The sequence below is a fragment of the Furipterus horrens genome, unplaced genomic scaffold (genome assembly GCF_987537825.1).
Source record: "Furipterus horrens unplaced genomic scaffold, mFurHor1.1.pri manual_scaffold_1, whole genome shotgun sequence".
Classification (NCBI taxonomy): domain Eukaryota; kingdom Metazoa; phylum Chordata; class Mammalia; order Chiroptera; family Furipteridae; genus Furipterus; species Furipterus horrens.
In genome coordinates this window covers 11,233,580-11,251,381 of record NW_028327171.1, presented here as the reverse complement: position 1 = coordinate 11,251,381, position 17,802 = coordinate 11,233,580, and the positions used below count along the sequence as shown (strand labels likewise).

The 17,802-nt window shown below is 47.6% G+C and overlaps 1 protein-coding gene across 4 annotated transcripts in view; it reads right to left on the bottom strand.

The window, feature by feature from the left end:
- Positions 1-17,802, bottom strand: part of DIP2A (DIP2 acetate--CoA ligase A) — a 104,049-nt gene that overhangs the window by 16,717 nt on the left and 69,530 nt on the right. For all 4 annotated transcript variants that reach the window (XM_090272484.1, XM_090272492.1, XM_090272501.1 and 1 more), the window contains 11 exons: positions 17,121-17,240; positions 15,438-15,552; positions 14,212-14,351; positions 11,601-11,737; positions 11,040-11,120; positions 10,444-10,571; positions 7,774-7,888; positions 1,542-1,743; positions 580-689; positions 419-499; positions 179-302 (listed from right to left, as the gene is read on the bottom strand). In XM_090272484.1, coding sequence (XP_090128610.1) covers positions 179-302; positions 419-499; positions 580-689; positions 1,542-1,743; positions 7,774-7,888; positions 10,444-10,571; positions 11,040-11,120; positions 11,601-11,737; positions 14,212-14,351; positions 15,438-15,552; positions 17,121-17,240 — 1,353 coding nt within the window. The remainder of the gene's footprint in view (positions 1-178; positions 303-418; positions 500-579; positions 690-1,541; positions 1,744-7,773; positions 7,889-10,443; positions 10,572-11,039; positions 11,121-11,600; positions 11,738-14,211; positions 14,352-15,437; positions 15,553-17,120; positions 17,241-17,802) is intronic.

The following is a 17,802-nucleotide window of genomic DNA, read 5'->3' as shown; positions in this document are numbered from 1 at the left end:
GGTGCAGTGGTGCAGGACTATAGCCCAGGAGCCCACCAGAGTCCCTAAAACAGTCTGTGGGAGAAGGTAACCATGACACCAGCACCACTGGGACTGTCCGATGAAGGCAGACCCAAGGGGTATGCGTACCTATGGAGGATGGGCCCAGGTGAGTTTTGTGATGTCTTGGTGTGCTTACCTGGGGGGTAGACCAAAGCCACATGGTCCCCAATGCTCAGTCTCGCCTTCTCCATCAGAGCAGCGGCCACCCTTTCAGCTTTCCTGTGCAGCTGGACACAGGTCGCAGTGCTCGTCACCGTGCCCTAGGGAAGCAATCATGGAGTCACACTGAGCTGGGGAGCAGCGGGTTCACTCCTTGGGACCTCAGCATACACCGTGTACGCTCCACTGGCTCCCACAGGGCAGTCGGGGGACTCACCTTGGCATTCAGCAGCAGAAACAGCGGGTGGTCGGGAGTGGTGTGGGCCCGCCACTGCAGCACGTCAGGCAGGAACAGGAACTGCACAGAGAGGCCAATTCAGTCCTCCTCAGCTTCACACAGAGGTGCCCTCCTTCCCCTTCCAGGTCCTGGCCTGTTACCTTCCTGGCCTGGTCACTGTCCTCCAGGTGAGCCAGCTCCCGCCCGGAGGCCTGCGCGATTCTCTTCCCGGCAACCAGGTTCCCAACGATCATGGAGGCTGGTCCAACCTCTAGAAATCGGGACGATGCTGAATGAGAAGCTGATGACTTCTACAGACACACCACACTTCTCATTGGAATTAGATATTTAACTCTTCACTATGATACAGATATTCAGGCAACCAGCTATAAGGTTTATGCTAAATGACAAAGAGAATCTCTCTCAAGTATAAGCAGTGCTAGATTGAGAAATATACCATATGACACAGATCTGGGTGGGCATACAATTTGACCTCAGCCACAGCTAAACTCTTAATATGTTTCATTGTTTTACTATATTTTATGTATAAAATAGGAAATTAAATTTTCCTGATTAAATGTATTTTATTTAATGATATTTTAGTGTTCAATAATCATTAAAAAAGCCAGCAATTACTAAAAATTTACATAAACAAAAGAATGAAAAACTGTATTAACAGTTAAACCAGGGAAGGGACATTGACCATCTGTTGAGATTCCCCAGGTCCCATCAATCGTGGCTGTGGCGGGTCACGGGGCCGAGGGGAGAAGCACATGTACCCCTGCCCGGCCATGAGCACTACAGTGGCTGAAATAGGCTTGTTAAGTCCCCACGCTCCAAGTCTGCTTTTGGGCAACATTTCCATTCCCTGGGAGCCATGGCCTCACCCTCCATCTAAGATGTCGGGCTTGAATTCAGTCTCCCAGATGGGTCTAGCAGGCAGGTGGAAGTGACCACACCTGGGATGCAGTAAAGTTCTCTCCTATGTGGCTCAGTCCTAAAGAGGGAGAAGCAGGTGACTGGCTCAGTGTGCCACTCGCTCTGTCTCCTAACCCTAACTGCGTTGCACCAGTTAATCATTACGGTGGCTGCCACCCATTTAAGATTGTTATGCACAACTAACCTGGCTGTTTCTGGCGAGGTTTGGGAAGGTTGGTGACACAGGTGTGTGGGCACATTAGCACATTGCATGGATGCAGCATCCCCTCCAGAAATCGCTGCTTGGCTTCAGAGATGTGAACCCCTCCAAGAGGAGCCTTGGGCAAGGTGTTGGCAGGAACCAGGGCCAGACAGTACACGCCCACCTGGTGGATGCTGTCAATGGCCTGGAAGGGAGGACACAGAACCGGAGGGACTACTGAGACCCGACACACTGCACATGCTGAGGACATGCCAACCCAAAGGTCAAGAAGACAGCGTGACCTTGGGATATTCTGTTAAATGAGAAAACAGTATGAATATGTGTACACTTTCTACCATTTCTCTCTCTCTCTCTCTCTCTCTCTCTCTCTCTCACACACACACACACACACACACACGCACACACACACACAGAGTGTCTGTATACACATGGTCATAAACCTGTAACTGCTTAAAGTAAAAAATGGAAAAGTTAGAGAAGCCCTAAAAGACCTGTTAAGTGACCTCCTGCAGGAGGAACGAACAAGCAGGGGTAGAAGCTGGACTCCTCTGAATGTACTTTGCTTTCAGATTTGACTTTGGAACCACATATATATTTTACATACAAAACACTTAAAATATTTAAAAGCAGTCGCTAACAACTGGAAGTAAAATAAAACAGATGAACTCCACCAAACTGGAATCAGGTTGGTGGCACAGCCCCACAGAGACAGCCTATTTAAAGCGACTCTGAACACAGTTATTTGATTAGTCCACCCCAAGTGGGATAGGCCCTGCGGGCAAAAAGAACTGAAAAAACATCTTCAGCTGTCCTCTGAATCTGTTTTAGAGGCAGTGCAGACTGTTGTTCTGTTACGGCAGGGTGTATTGACTGGTCTAAGGTAAAGGAGAGATTCTGCTGGAGTGGTTCAGTGTGGGAGAAAGGAGACCCCTGAGTTAAGTAAAAACCCTGTGGTCTTGAATTTGAGTTAAAACTAGCAACTGAAACGCATGATGTAGGTAATCTTGCAAACAAACAGATATCGCTTCCTACTCTGTCCACCGAAAAAAGCCCAGAAGTGGTGACTAAGCCGGTAACATTAAGTGGCCACGTGGTGGTCCCAAATTCTGTTTCCCCTGGAAGGCAGCTAGGGTCCCAGCCCTCACAGGTCTGGGACAGGAGAGGCGCTGCCTCCCAGGCACCTGAGCCTCCTGTTCTCCAGTGCGGCCTCAAAGGATCACAGGCATTACAAAAGGCCTCATAAGCCAACCTGAAGAGGCTACAACTGACCACTGAAAAATAACTATAATAATCTGAAGCACATTCAGTATGTTTTAAGTCCACTAGTTCACAATGGAACAAATAAACCAAACCAAACCCAGTGGGCACTTCTAGAGGATTCTAGGAAACCAGCTCATTACTCTGAAATCAATCCCTGACCTTGTTTTCTTGCATGACGTGCCCTCCAAGGCCCCGTGGGATTCAATAGGACAGCACTCTTTGTGGAAGAAACTTGTAGAAATCCAAACCTGAGCCTGGTCAAATGTCTAGATCTAATACTAACATGCAGGAATGACAGGACAGAGGAGCATATTATATGATACCACAGAGGTGCAGTCATCAGAATTCAGGCTAGAAAACATACTGGACAAACAACCTATTTTTGTCATTAAACAAACTATAAAGAAAAAGATGACAGAGGAGGACTCTACAGATTAAAAAAGACTTAAAGACCTGTCCCCGCCAAGTACAATTTTTTCCTCATTTTGATTCTGAGACTAACAAACTAAACATTAATTGCGGAAATCTGAATAGTGACTAGATATTTCATTACATCAGCTATTGTTAGGATAAAAACTCAACAAAGTGGGGATAGAGGGAACGTACCTTAACATAATAAGGGCCTTATATGACAAGCCCACTGCTAATATCCTAGTCAACAGTGAAAAGCTGAAAGCTTTTCTTCTAAGATAAGAAATAAGACAAGGATGCTCATGCTTACCATTTTTATTCAACCTAGTATGAGGAGTCCTAGCCCGAGCAATCAGGCAAGAAAAAGAAGGGAAGGCGGGAATAAAAGGTATTCAAATTGAAAAGGAGGAAGAAAATTGTCTTCATTTGAAGATGCCATTATATTATATATAGTAAACCCTAAAGACTCCTCCAAAAAACGATTAGAAATACCACACAAATTCAGTAAAGTTTCAGGATGCAAAAGCAATATACAAAAATCTATTGCATCTCTAAACACTAATGATAAACTATCAGAAAGAAATTAAGAAAACAATCTCATTTACAATTGCACCAAAAAGAATAAAATACCTAGGAATAAATTTAGCTAAGGAGGTAAAAGATCTGTATACTGAAAACTATAAACATTGATGGAAGAAACTGGATAAGACCCAATAAACAGAAAGATATTCCATGTTCACAGATTAAAGGAATATTCTTACAATGTCCATACAACCCAAAGCCATAGACAGATTCAATGTAATCCCAATAAAAATTTAAACAGCATTTTTCACAAAAACAGAACAATCCTAAAATTTGTATAGAGCCTCAAAAGAGCCTGAATAGCCACATTAAAACTGAGAAAGAAGAACAAAGCTGGAAGTATCACACTCCCTGATTTCAAACTATACCCTAAGGCTTTAGTGAACAAATAGTATGATACTGGCATAAAAACAGACACACAGATCAATGGCACAGAACAGAGAGCCCAGAAGTAAACCCACGCTTACATGGTCAAGTAATTTAAAACACAGAAGCCTAGAATAGAACATGGAGAACAAACCATTTCTTCAATACATGGTGTTGGAAAAACTCGACATAATGAATCTAGACCACTGTCTTATATAAAAACAAACTAAAAAATGGACAAAAGACCTGACCATAAGACCTGAAACCACAAAGCTCCTAGAAGAAAACACAGGCAGTAAGCTCCTTGACATAGGCCTTGGTGATGATTTTTTGGATTTGACACCAAAGCAATGGCAACAAAATCAAAAATAAATAAGCAGAGGAACTATAGCAAACTAACAAGCTTCTGCACAGCAGAGGAAACTCAATAGCAAAAAAAAAAAACCCAAACAACTAACTAAAAAGTGGACAGAAGATCTGAATAGATATTTTTCCAAAGAGATGACATACAGATGGCCAACAGATATATATGAAAAGATGCTCAATGTCACTAATCATCAGGGGAATGCAAATTAAAACTACAATGAGATATCATCTCACACCTGTCAGAATTGTCATCATTAATAAATCAATAAGTAAGGATGAACCCTCCTGCACTGTTGGTGGGATTGTAAACTGGTGCAGCCACTATGGAAAACAGTACAGAAATTCCTCAAAAAAATAAAAATAGAACTTCCATATGACCCAACAAGTCCACTTCTGGGTATTTATCTGAAGAAAACATAAACACTAACATGAAAAGAAATATGTACCTCATGTTTACTGAAGCATTATTTACAACAGCCAATAAATGAAAACAACCTAAGTATCCATCAGCAGATGAATGGATAAAGGAAATGCACCGTCAGAGGAAGTTGTGGTGGGGGTACAGTGCCACTGGCTTTGGAAAGGCAGTATCAGAGCCAGAGCAGAGATGGAGGCAACCTTTAGGAGCCGGAAAAGGCAAGAAAACAGACACTCTGCTGCAGCCTACAGAAGGGAACACAGCCATGCTGATGCCTTGCTCTTAGCCCAGTAAGATGTGTGTCAGAACGCTGATCTCCAGAAATGTACGAATACAGGCCTATATTGTTTAAGTCACTATGGTTTTTGTAACTTATTATTGCAAATAGAAAACTAATAAAATTTTAAAAACGAAAGAATATGTGAAGTATATATACAATGGAATGTTATCCAACCATTAAAAAGGACTAAGTCTTGCCATTTGCAATTACATGAATGGATGAAACTGAGGGCATCAGGCTAAGTGAAACAAGTCAAATAGAGAAAGACAATCATGATATGGTCTCACTTACATGTGGAATCTAAACCAATAAAACAAAAATAAGCCAAGCTCACAGAGACAGAGAACAGACTGGTGGTTGGCAAAGGCAGGAGGTGGGTGGAATGGGTAAAGTGTGTCAAAAGGTACAGACTTTTCCAGTTATAAAATAAGTTAAGTCCTGGAATGTAATGTACAGCATGATGACTGCTGTCAATAAAACTGTATTGTGTACATGAAAGATGCTTAAGAGAATAGATCTTAAAAGTTCTCATCATAAGAAAAAAAATCTGTAACTATGTGTGGCGATATGCTAACTAGATTTACTATGCTGACCATTTCACAATGTGGACAAATATCAAATCATTACATTGTCCACCTGGGACTAATGTTCATGTCAATCATACCTCAACAAAACAAAATTTAAAAAGAAATTAGTTAATTTTAAGATGTTATAATAACATCTATTTTTAAGAAGTAAATAATAAAATCTATACAGATAAAATGATGTGACATCTGGGATTTACATTGAAACACTCCTCAGGGAAAAATGGGGTTCGGGACAGATGGAACTTGGACTGACAACTGCTGATGCAGGGCAGTAAGAACATAGGTGTTGTTATATTCTTTACGTTCGGTCTATCAGAAATATTCTATAATAAAGCACTAAAACTTTTATTAAAAATAAGTGCATGAATTACTCTGAAGCTCCTGGCTCCCTGAGCTCCCTTGACACATAGACAGTGCCTGTCAGATGCCTCCTGCTTCGCACAGGGTTCCCTTCTCAGGTGGCTGTGGGGGCTGCTCACAACTGCACACAACTGGTCTGGAGGTGTCAGGTCACCACAGAGCATCCCAAAGAGCTGCCAGAACTAAAATATACTATTACCCACAGCAGCTTTATTTTCAACAGCCAAAAAGTAACAACCCAAATGTACACCCCGATGTGAATATATAAAAAGGAACTCGACTCAGCAACAAAAAGGAATCAACTGATCCACACAATACAAAGAATCTCTGAAACATCCCGCTGAGGGCAAGAGACAGAGAAAGGGGCAACCCCACGTGACCCCATTACAGAGCACGTCTACAGCAGGAAGGGAAAGTTCATCTGCAGTGAGAGACACAGACCGGTGGCTCCCGGGGCTGGGCAGTCAGGTGAGGGCTGGGGACTGACTGCAAAGGGACACGGGAGAACCTGCTGGAGCAATGGCAATGTTCTATATCTTAATTATCACGGCATAGCGGTTACGTGGCGCATATATTTGACGGAAGCCATCAACCTGCAATTTAAAAATGGACTCATTCTATACAGGGTCAGGCAAAAGTAGGTTTACATTTGTGAGTATGCAAAAGTTTATTCTTTTATTATTATTTATTAATTACTGTATTATTTTCCATACGATCTGTAAACCTACTTTTGCCCCACCTTGTATGTAAATTACATTCAATAAGGTTGACTAGAAAACCCTCACTGAATGGACCATGTAAGCTCTGTGTACTTTACTGAATATAAGTTCTACTCCTTACCCCCACCCCCGAAAAGAGTACATTAACCCCAGTTCAATACTCAAAGATATGGATGCCCAAGTGTAGAGGGGAGGGTGGCTGTAATGCATGACAATATGACATGCCCAGAGGAACAGGCAGAGGGACAAGAGTGTCATAAGCAAGTGTCGCCACTGTTAGTCACAACCTGCAACCAAGCAGAACCTAGAGACTGGGTATCAGGAATTCACAAGGTAATTCTTTCAACTTTGCCGTATGTTTGAAAACTTTCATAATACAATGTTGGAAAATAACCGGTGCAGAAGTAGACAAGTGTTCATTTTTCACAGTCCATCCTCGGGGTCAGCAGACACCGAACCCAGGCAATATTTTCATTTAAAACCATTCTAGCTGACAACAGCTTTATGGGGCTGCTATTAGATAACAAGAACACAGTAACCCCTGTACAGATTACATGGTTTCGAATGCTGTTTCCTCTGCCTCCTCATAAGTTGCATGCTTATTTAGTGCCTACTGTGTAGGCAATGCAGGGTGAAGAGGAGGCCTGGAAGCCAGTGAGTCCCAGCAAATCATCCACATGAGGGGCAGCTGGCACCCGGCCTTCTCAGCACAGTCACAGAGAGGCGAAGGCATTTCAAACCCTGAGCGAGGGCACGGATTCCCCGCCTGCTCTGAAGGAACGAAACGGGGAATGCTGGGACCCGCGCACCCGCCGAGCCACACACCAGCCGACAGGCAGGAAGGGGAGCGCGCCCTCGCGCCCACCTGCAGCACGCGGCTCATCCACTGGAAGCTGTCCTCCTCGGAGGCGTCCGGCCGCTGCTCGGCCACCAGCACGATCCGGTCGTCATGCAGCACCGTCACGGAGAACACGGCAATCCTGGGGCAGGACAGGGACAAAAGTGACCATCCCGCACAGGCTGCCAGCGGGGAGGCAGACACCTCTTCTCACTTGGACAGAAGATGCAGAAGTGCTGGTGTTTAGTCAATGGAAAGGCGGGCTTTAAAAAGTAACTATCGCAAATCTTGTTGAGAACTTAAAAAGTGACCCGTCGTGAGTCTCCTCAAATATGACTGAAAATCCACTAAAACAGAGGGGACTGCGGTGCAAAGCAAAACCACCAGGCACACAGTTTAAAATTTTCCTCAATGTAATGTGAATAATGTGATAATTTCTTTGGACAAAAATGTTTGTCTAGAAGTTCTATAAATTCTATTTTTAATCCAACTGATTAAATCTGTCTCTTGCTGAATTTATCTGCTTGTTGTACTGGACTTGTTTCTCCCACCTTTTAAGAATTTCAACACATTCTCCTTTTTCTCTGTATTGCCTTCTTTTAGACTTGAGAGGATACATCCCTTTTTCCTATAAGACAAGAAGCTGGTCTTCCCATTAAACCACCATGCTAGTACGTCTAGGGTTCTAATTCTGGGCCTTTATGAACATACCTTCCCGTTCTTTCCTTTGGCTGGTGTGCATACCTGCACACATGTGCTTTTATACAACAAACTTTACCCAGTACTAAATTTTCCTTACTTTCATACATCTTGTAGCACTTCCTGAATTTGTTTTTTAGTACCTCATCTGAAAGTATTTTCACAAAAATGATCTTTCGGTGACCAAACTTCTGAAACATACAGACCCATGAATATTTTTATTCCAACTGCACAATTAAGTGACAATTAGGATAAGTAGAAAATCTAGGTTAAAAGTTCCTGTTAGCCCTGGCTGGTGTGGCTTAGTGGATTGAGTGCTGGCCTGCAAACCCAAAGGCTGATGGTTCAATTCCCAGTCAGGGCACATGCCTGGGCTGTGGGCCAGGTCCTTAGTTGGGGGTGTATGAGAGGCAACCGATCCATGCATCTCACACATAGATGTTTCTCTCCCTCTCTTTCTCCTTCCCTTCCCCTCTCTCTAAAAAAAGTAAATAAATAAAATCTTTAAAAAAACAGTGGATGAGGAATTTTTTTTTTAAGTTTCTTTCAAAAACTTAAAAACACTATCACACTGTCATCCTCTTGCACCAGTCCAGGTACTGGGAAGTCCAATGCTCTCTGCCTGCTCCTGTGTCAGCTGAGACATTGCCAAATCTGCCACGTGGACCCTTCTCAAGTAGAGAATTTCAGCTTCCCTCTTTGCAGACACTCCCTCCTTCTCTCCCAAGTCTGGAACTTGGATTGCCAGCCCTTCTTCCTCTCTCCCCATCTCTCTTAATTTTTCTTTACAACTTTCTAGTTCTTTACCTCTGGAGTAGTTCCTTACTCTGACTTTCCAGTTCATCAGTTTTCTCTAGCTATATCTATCCTACTATTTATTTCATCTATTGTGTTCTTTGTGTACACAACTGTCATGGTTTCTTGATCTCATTTCATGTTACTACTATCGGTTGTAGTTCTATGCTGTCCCCTTACAGAGCAATCGTCCCACACCCCAGCCACACATTCAGACTGGCACTGCCTCATCAGGTTCCTGCTCAGAGCGGGGCCTTCACCTGAGGTACCGTCAGGTTCTGATGGCCATGCAAGGAGGCAGTGTCTGTAATCCACCCCAGAAGAGGTACGGGCTGCCCTGATGTTACCCCATGGACACCTGTACCAGCAGTGTACCCGCTTTCTACTGTGATGACAGGTAGTGATGTCCTGGGATGCTCTTGGCTGCACACACCCACAGGACTACTCTGCTGGTCTCTTGGGTGGTTATCCCACATCCATCATCCTTTCCTGGGGACAGCGAGCAGCCCACACTGACCCACAATTTGGCAGAATTCCCTAATAATTTCTTCAAGATATATTTAAGGCAGGACCTGTCCAGGATCACAGGCACCCTAGTTTGAGTAATAAAAGAACCTCCTGAGAAGAATAAAATTTTAAAATGCTGCTGGCTAACTGGCCAAGTAGGAGAAGGAGCTGCTTTGCACAGGACAAAGAGTTCAGGAGTAGGACAGGGTCTCCCCTCCTTGACCAGCCACCAGGGCCTAAGCCAGAGGTCCACTTCTTTGCTCAGTGGAGATGAGAATTTTTAAAGTGTTGCCTAACACATTTAGAAACTTGGACTGATTCTACCCCAGAAGCAAGGTAGAATCTCAGGAGAAAAAGAACTGGCCTCTGCCGGTTTCAGAGAACATGGTACTGGTGATTCCAAACTGCATCTGTGAAGTCATGCACACCGCTCCTTCTGTAATGTTGGTGCTGGTCCCTGTGCCCAATTATACATTCAGATTGCATTGTCTGAAAGGGACTGCATAAGCTCTGGGGACAGTGAGGACACTAACGCTGCTGTCCTTGATCTGCAAGTGCCATCCCTTTCTTTGTGAAATTTCTCTGATGAACAGCAATTTTTAGGCTGCACTGCACTTCCCTTCCATTGTAGAGACTTCTCCAACCTTAAGTGGAGAAAGAACCTAAAGCCATGCACAGGGACCCGCAGCGCATCACCTGCCTCTGTAGACAAACTTCATGGGCTCCACAGCCAATGCAGTGGCCACGACGTCGTCCGCATTGTGTCTGCGAACTCCGACCACCATCAGCCCATCCAGCTTGCCCACGACAAAGACCAGGTTATCCTGAAGGCAACGAAGCTGGTCAGGACTCGGGACACACAGGCAGGCCCTGTGGGTCAGGCCCTGCCACGAGGAGCTGTGAGCACATGAAAACCAAGGCCCCCAGGCACAAGGTGACAGGCAAAACCGGGGGTGGGGCAACTGTGGGATCACGGGCCCTATAGGCTGGGGGGCTCGGGTGGGCTCAAAGGGGCATCCAGGGAGGAGTTGGCACAAGAAAGGTCGGACATGGAACTACACTTGTGCGTGAAGTTTGTAAAGGACTCTTGAGTGCTAGAGGACTACAGGCGGGGTTCTCAAACTTGGCACCAGTGACACTTTGGGCTGACAGTGCTCTGGTGGGCGCTGTCCTGTGCACTGTGGGGTGCAGCACTGCACCCCAGCCTCCAGATGCCCACTGCATGCTGGCAGCATCCCGTCCTGAGTGGTGAGCCCATGGGGGACCCAGGTCTTGGGGGCGGGACTACTCACAGGGCCGATGAAGCCCAGGAGCCCCGTCCTGGTGAAAGGCCTGTCGGAGACGGGTGCTCCTCCTGCAGTGACCGGGACAGTCTGCACAGAGTGGAGAGGGTAACGGTCAGGCTGTGGTCTATAGACAATCAACCAACAGAGCAGGAGTCAACGGGCTGGTGGGAGAGCTCGGCACTCACACCGCCTGACGGCCAGGGTATGGTTCCCAGGTGGGGCTGTCACCCACGTTTCCCAAGGGGAAGAGGCTGCCCCAGGGCAGGAGTCTCTGAGGGCTGACAGGATCCTCTCCAGGCCCCCACAGGCCTCTGTTCCTGCTTTATTCCTTCATCCATGTGCTCCCAGTGCCTGGCCCAGAGGAGTGGGCACCCAATGGGCTTTCCCAATTCCTCCACAACTCCAGCACAGAGCACCTGCTTGCCTGGGAAGCCTCAAATCCCATCAGGGCTATAAGGGCGCCCTGACTCAGAGCTGACCCAGCAGAGTGGGTGCCAAGGAGGCTGGCCCACACCCACTGTGCCCCATGGATGCTCTTGGAACTGAATTTCAAAATCAAGTACAAACCTCAAAGACGTTCTTTGTGATCCCAAGTAGTCCGTAGTACGCAGTGCCTGTAGCACTGGAGTCAACACATATTTCTCCAACCTCATCAGTTTTACAGAGATATGGGGCACCATCTATCTTCACAACACATACGCTAGCTAAAAAGAAAAAAAAACCTTGAAAGCATAAATATAATGAAGTGGATCATCCACAAGATATATTTCCTGTCACATCTACAGTCATGGAAACAAAATATTACATGTAGCATGCTCTTACAATGAGCTTTCTGACAAGTATTGGATACACTCCACTTGCTAGTGTCTTTATATTGGACACACACCAAGGTGAGGTGATGGAACAGCTCAGTGCGTCCTTCCCTGTGATAAGCAGGCATGACTCACTTGCACCCATGTGAGGTGTCAGCTGACCTGGATGCCAACAGGCACCATCTTACACGTTTGCTCTGAGATTGGCACCAGCTCCAGAGCCTCAGACCCCACTTGTACCAGGGCCCTTCCTGTCATGCAGGCCACAGTGTGGCCCCTAAGCGTCACCCCTACCTGATGTTCTTGCCTGCTTCCTGTCCCTCGGCACCGGGGACCTTGGCTGTTTGGTCACTGCGGCACCAAGCCCCCCAACATTACCACAGAGCAGTCACCCAGAAATAGCCTCCACAATAGAGCGAAACGCACACCAGGACATGCAGTGACCCATCAAACAAAACTCAGTCATTCAGTATGAATTAAACAGTCTTCAGTCATCTGGGCCTTGTCCTTCCTTTGCCCCTTCTTGAGATTTTTTCTAATGTATTCTCATCTCCGAAGACGGGAAGCAAGGAAGTTACATGAAGGCAAGTAGTCATATATTTCTGTTTGTGCACAAAGCAGCCAAAGCCTCAGCAGTGAGAACATTGGGGACATTCACTAAAGGAGGTGGCACTCATGTATCTCACTGGGTAGGTGGCTCTCATCTCACATTCAGACACTCACATGAGGACAGACACCCCAATTTAAATCACAAAAAGGCAGAAAGGCGCAATCCACTTCATATCGCGGTCAACACAAACCCAGTGGGATTAATACAGCGGAGCCTGGTTGTGTATCTGCTAAAAGCAAACACCACCAGCCCTCACCAAGCCCATGAGTCCTCAACTATCCTGGCTACCAGACGCCACCTAGAGGAGCACCGCACGCACACACCCGCCTGGAGGCACACTGTGCACACACAAACACCCCCCACACCCCCCACTCACCCCCGCTGTGGGGAAGACCGTGAGCACACACCCGCCTGGGGGAGCACCGTAAGCACAAAGGCCATCCTGTTCCACATTTTACTAGTAAAAAACAAACACTACTATGAGAAGTCTCTTATTTTTTCATTCAGAAAAATCACCAGGACTGTATTTCACCAATCTTTTAAATAGTTACTGTGCTTTCCTCATAACTACTAAATATATGTAAGACTCCCAGTCTTTGCTCTTTGTAAAATGTCTCATCCTAATGTTCAAGTTACTACAGGACCAATAAACCCATATTTATGGTACAATTATAGAAAGAAAAACATACTTCATATATTGCTGAAGTGTCTAGAAATAAAATGTGAATTTCCAGTCTTGTTCTAAGAGTCCCACCTTCTCCACACACGCAGGGTCAGACTTCCCTGCCGTGGGCTCTCCCTCTGGAGCGCCCTGGCACCATGCCCAATGGCTCCCGCCCTGTGCACAGGCCTCCTGTGGAGGCAGACCTGCAAACACACAGGCCAGGATGCTGGGCAGCCTGCAGACCCTGCAACCTCAAACGCAGACACAGCAGCACAGGGGTAAGAGAGATGAGAACCTGCCTCTGGAAAGCCCCAGGGTTGGTCAGGAGAGCTGCCAGGGAACCACAGAAGGGCCACCATGGCAAAGAGGGGAACTGGAGCAGCTGCAGGTGGCTACAATGAGGGGTGACCTCAGAGCAGGATAAGCAGAGCATCCCCCCACTCACCACCATCACAGGAGGCCTCCTGAGCCTGACTCTGCTCTTCCTTTCCCGCGTGAAACTTTGCACCAGCGTCACTCACGTGGCTCCATCACCCTCTCCTGGCTGCACCGCCTCAGGGACGGTGGGGAAGCCTCTGGCGACCCCTGAGCTAGTCAGACCCATGTGGCCCGATGTGTAGGATGGCTCACGTGGCCTTCCTGGAACCCACAGGTATTTCTGTGCACCTTAATTTAAGTCACACTCCTAACATCCACGTGCTTTCACGACTTACTGAGATAACCTGATTATCAAGTTATTCAGACACAACGGGCGCAGTGGGGTTTCTGCCTCAACATGTATGAAGTACGAAGACTATGCCAGCAGAAGTGTGAGCTGTTGTCACCATTATCCCAAATACTGGAACTACAAGTCAGGTTCACAGGCCATAAACACGCCCCTGTATTTTAGCTCAATTTTAAACTTAATACAAAAGGAGGCAAAAAAACTGAAAAAAATGTTATAAATTAAAATCCCAATTTACATAGAAAAACCCTCCCAAGAAATCTTTTACTTGTGTGCTTCCAGATCACACCTATAAAGGCTGGGGATGGTATGACTCTTTGTCATGTTATCAATCAAAGGACAAGACACATTCCAGGTGCCTCCCTTACCTCCAGGCATCACCTGACCAACGTCCTGAACAGTAAGGACTGACAACTTCTCTTCAGTATCAACTCTGATCACACCGTAACTAAGGCCGTTCATCGACAGCACAGCTTTTCTTGGAGCAGGTCCTCCCAGGTCAGGCGGCCTAGGAAACAAAACTAGATTAACTGACCAAGGAAGATGGGACCTGTGGCCCACCTTGCCTGCAGGAGGATGCTGCTCCACAGGCCCTGCTCTGCATCACACTGTGAGGATACTGGCTGCAGGACTGCACATGGCAGACTGCCTTCCTAAAGATGCCACCACCTCTCCACCCCATGCTGTCCCCTGCAGTGGGACTGCGACACTCCCCGCTTCATCTGGTAGGCCTGTGATGATGGTGGAAGTGATGCTAAGCTTCTACCTGCTTGTCTTAGGAGACTCACTGGGAGCCCTGGGCAGCCAGGTAAGCAGAATGACAAGATGTGAGGAAGCCCAGAGCAGCCCGCTCCAGAGACCAGCAGGAGAGGCCCTGAGACTGCCCGTAGGAAGCCATGGCTGCAGCTCCCCCAACCCTGATACAGTGCAGACAACACCCAACTGCAAGGCAGCACCGAAGTCCCAACCACAGAAAGCGTGAGAGATAATAACTGACTGTCGCTGTTCTGAACCACCAAGTTTGGGAGTAATTTGTTATGCAGCTGGTAAAGGCAACACTGAGAAACAAGGTCAATATTTTTCCCAGTAAGAAAAAACTACACTGACGAGCAAAAGAAGTCTCAAAGAACAAAGGAATACAGAATACTTGACAGTTTGTGAAGGGTAAAGATGTTATTTTTAATGCCAATTTATTAACACTTTAGAAACCACTTAATGCTTGCACATCAGAGCCACACTATGACCGTGAATGACGCACCACAACGGAGCCTAATTATCTAACAAGGGAGCTGAGGATGCCCTCAACTGTGAGACCACTGCCCTTTACCCCAGGTGGTGCCGGGGCAGCTGCAGGCAGGAGCCACAGGGCAGGCAAGAGACAACCCAGGCAGGAAGAGAGGACATGGGCAGACCTCAACTCCAGGATGGCACTGGCGTGCCCAGTACTGTGCAAACAGCTTAGGAAGTTGGCACCGGATGGGGCACTGCTTCATGATGGCTAGTGCTCCGAAACAAATTCACCGCAACTGTACTGAAGGTAACTCAGCAGTAAGAGTAAGAATTAAGTCTTTACAAGACCCAGTGATTCAGTTACCTGCGAATGGCCACCGTTAGTGCCTCAGGAGAACTGGCGCAAGGACAGATGACCTCGGGCCTCAGGCCTCGGGACTGGAAGACATTGAGGAAGGCATCGCAGGAAGAAATGGACCCTGCGTGAGACAGAGAGGGACACAAGAGTAAGTGCAGGGCCGATGGGTGGGACTCTGGGGCATGGGCACTGTGGCCACACGCCGGGAGACTGTGCAAGTTGCCCTTCATCCACTTCACATTTAAACAGCCACAATGTAAGATGCTGTCACAACACAGGAAGGCGAAAGCCCCACGGGGACAGGGAGGGCCAGGCTGCTCCTATGGAAACACGACACCTTTTCAAATCAACAGAAGTTGCATATTTCTCACAGGAAACCTATTTTTAATCTCTGTGTTGGTTCTGGTTCTGAGATCTAACTCACGGCCAGCCCTGCCTCCCTGTTCCCCGTAGCCTCCCCTCATGTCCTCAAAGGTCTGGAGAGTGGGATGTGACCGAAGTGTGTTTATGAAGCCAAACCTTCCACCTCAAAGGTCCCAGAGGCATGTGTGCACCCTGTTCTCGTACGTGCTTGCCCAGCAACATTCCCACACCTCTCCTGGCAAGGCAGCCTACACTCTGTCCCCTGGTGTCACCCTGGCCACAGTCTGGGGTGCCACCAATATGAAAACTCAGTTCCCAGGAGGCTGGGTGCTGTCTGCGCAGGACCCCAAGGCTGTACCACAAACCCCCAGCCCTCTGCTGCAGAGAAGCCTGAGAAGAAGGAACCTGTTTCCAGGTGCCCTTGTGTGCAGCCTTGTGCTGGGGATGAGGGGACAGCAGAGGACAAGCAAGGCGATCCAGATCAGTCAGCGTGCTATAGGGAACTGGTATGCGGAACAGCAGGGTCCCGAGTACTGCAGGGGGTGCAAGGGGGCTGGCCTGGGAGGGGCTTCCCAATGGGGGCGTTGTGTCGAGGAGATGGAGACGAGGGCAGAGCTGAGACATTGCAGGGAACGTCATCTGATGAGTTGGCCACGTGACCTCCAGTGGACAAGCAGCCTGGCCACGGGCACGGCTGAGAAGGAGGGAAGTGAGCAGCACCCAGGTGTTCTGTAGGCAGAATGTAGGCGCCCCACTGAGCTCAGGTGTGGATCGAGGGAACTAGAGGCTTCAGGGTGCGTGCTGGAAGGTGAGGTGATCTCCTGAGCAACAGGGTACCCAGGTGCACAGGTACTCAGGGGTGTTAGGGTCACAGTGGACAGGGGATTAGATCGCAGGCCAGACTCTGGTCAATGGCTCTGTGTGAAACCCCTCAAAGGTCCACTGAAGCTCCCCAGAAGATGCCCTGCGGCAGGCCCCGGATGGCCCCCAAATGTAGCTGTGCTTGGGCCCCACAGAGTCCGGAGTGAGCAGCAGCACACTAGGGGAGATGGCACCAGAAGGATAGGGGGCACAAGGCCAAGGGGCTCATGAGGCTCCCAATCTGCATCCACGTTCTGGTCACTGCCTAAGAGAGATGACGCTTTTAGGTGTGTATCTTCTCTCAAGTGTGTTAAAATCACTTCCAAATTTAGTGGCCAAAAAACATGCATGAGATATTCCAATAGGTCACCAACAAGAGGTGACACGGTAGAGACCATTACAAGACACTCACTTTTACTGTTCTGGGGACACCACGGGCCCAGTTCTGGTGAGGGGCTTACTCACATGGGTTAGCGCCGTCAGCCACGATCAGCATGCGCAGTGAGCTGAGGCTGACATCCCGCTGACCTCGCTGAGCCAGGAGAGACCAGTGCATGTCACGGGACTTCACCAGCGCTGTCTGGGCTGCAGGGGAACACAGACGTGAAGGTGACACCCCTACATCATGCAGACCCACATGTGGGGCTTGCTGCCAGGTGTGGTGCACACATATGAGCACAGACACGCATCCTGTATTTCAGGCCACACATTCTCTGCGATTCATTCATAGTTTAACCTATCCTAACCCGTTTTACTTAAAATCAATATTGAGGTCTGCATTAGGTAACATAATCTCAGACCCATTTTCAGTTTTGATTTTCTCTCAGAAGCTCTATCATGCTCTTTCCAGATCTGCCTCTTCTGTCTCATCCAACCCTGCCCAAGCTGCTACTGCATGTCGCTGTGTGGCCAGCAGAAGCCTCGGGAATACAAGGGCTATGAGCAGGCAAACTCGGCCTCCAATCCTGGCCATGCTAGTGGGCAGCACCAGCCAACCCCCGCGTCAGGCTTCAATCTTCCTCAGTAAAACAGGAGGACAGAGACAGCTACCCCCTGGCTGCCTTGGTGACAGTCCCTCAGCACACATTCCATGTCCACACTCAGTAAGCGGCAGTACTGTCAGGACAGGTAGAAAAGTAAACAGTAC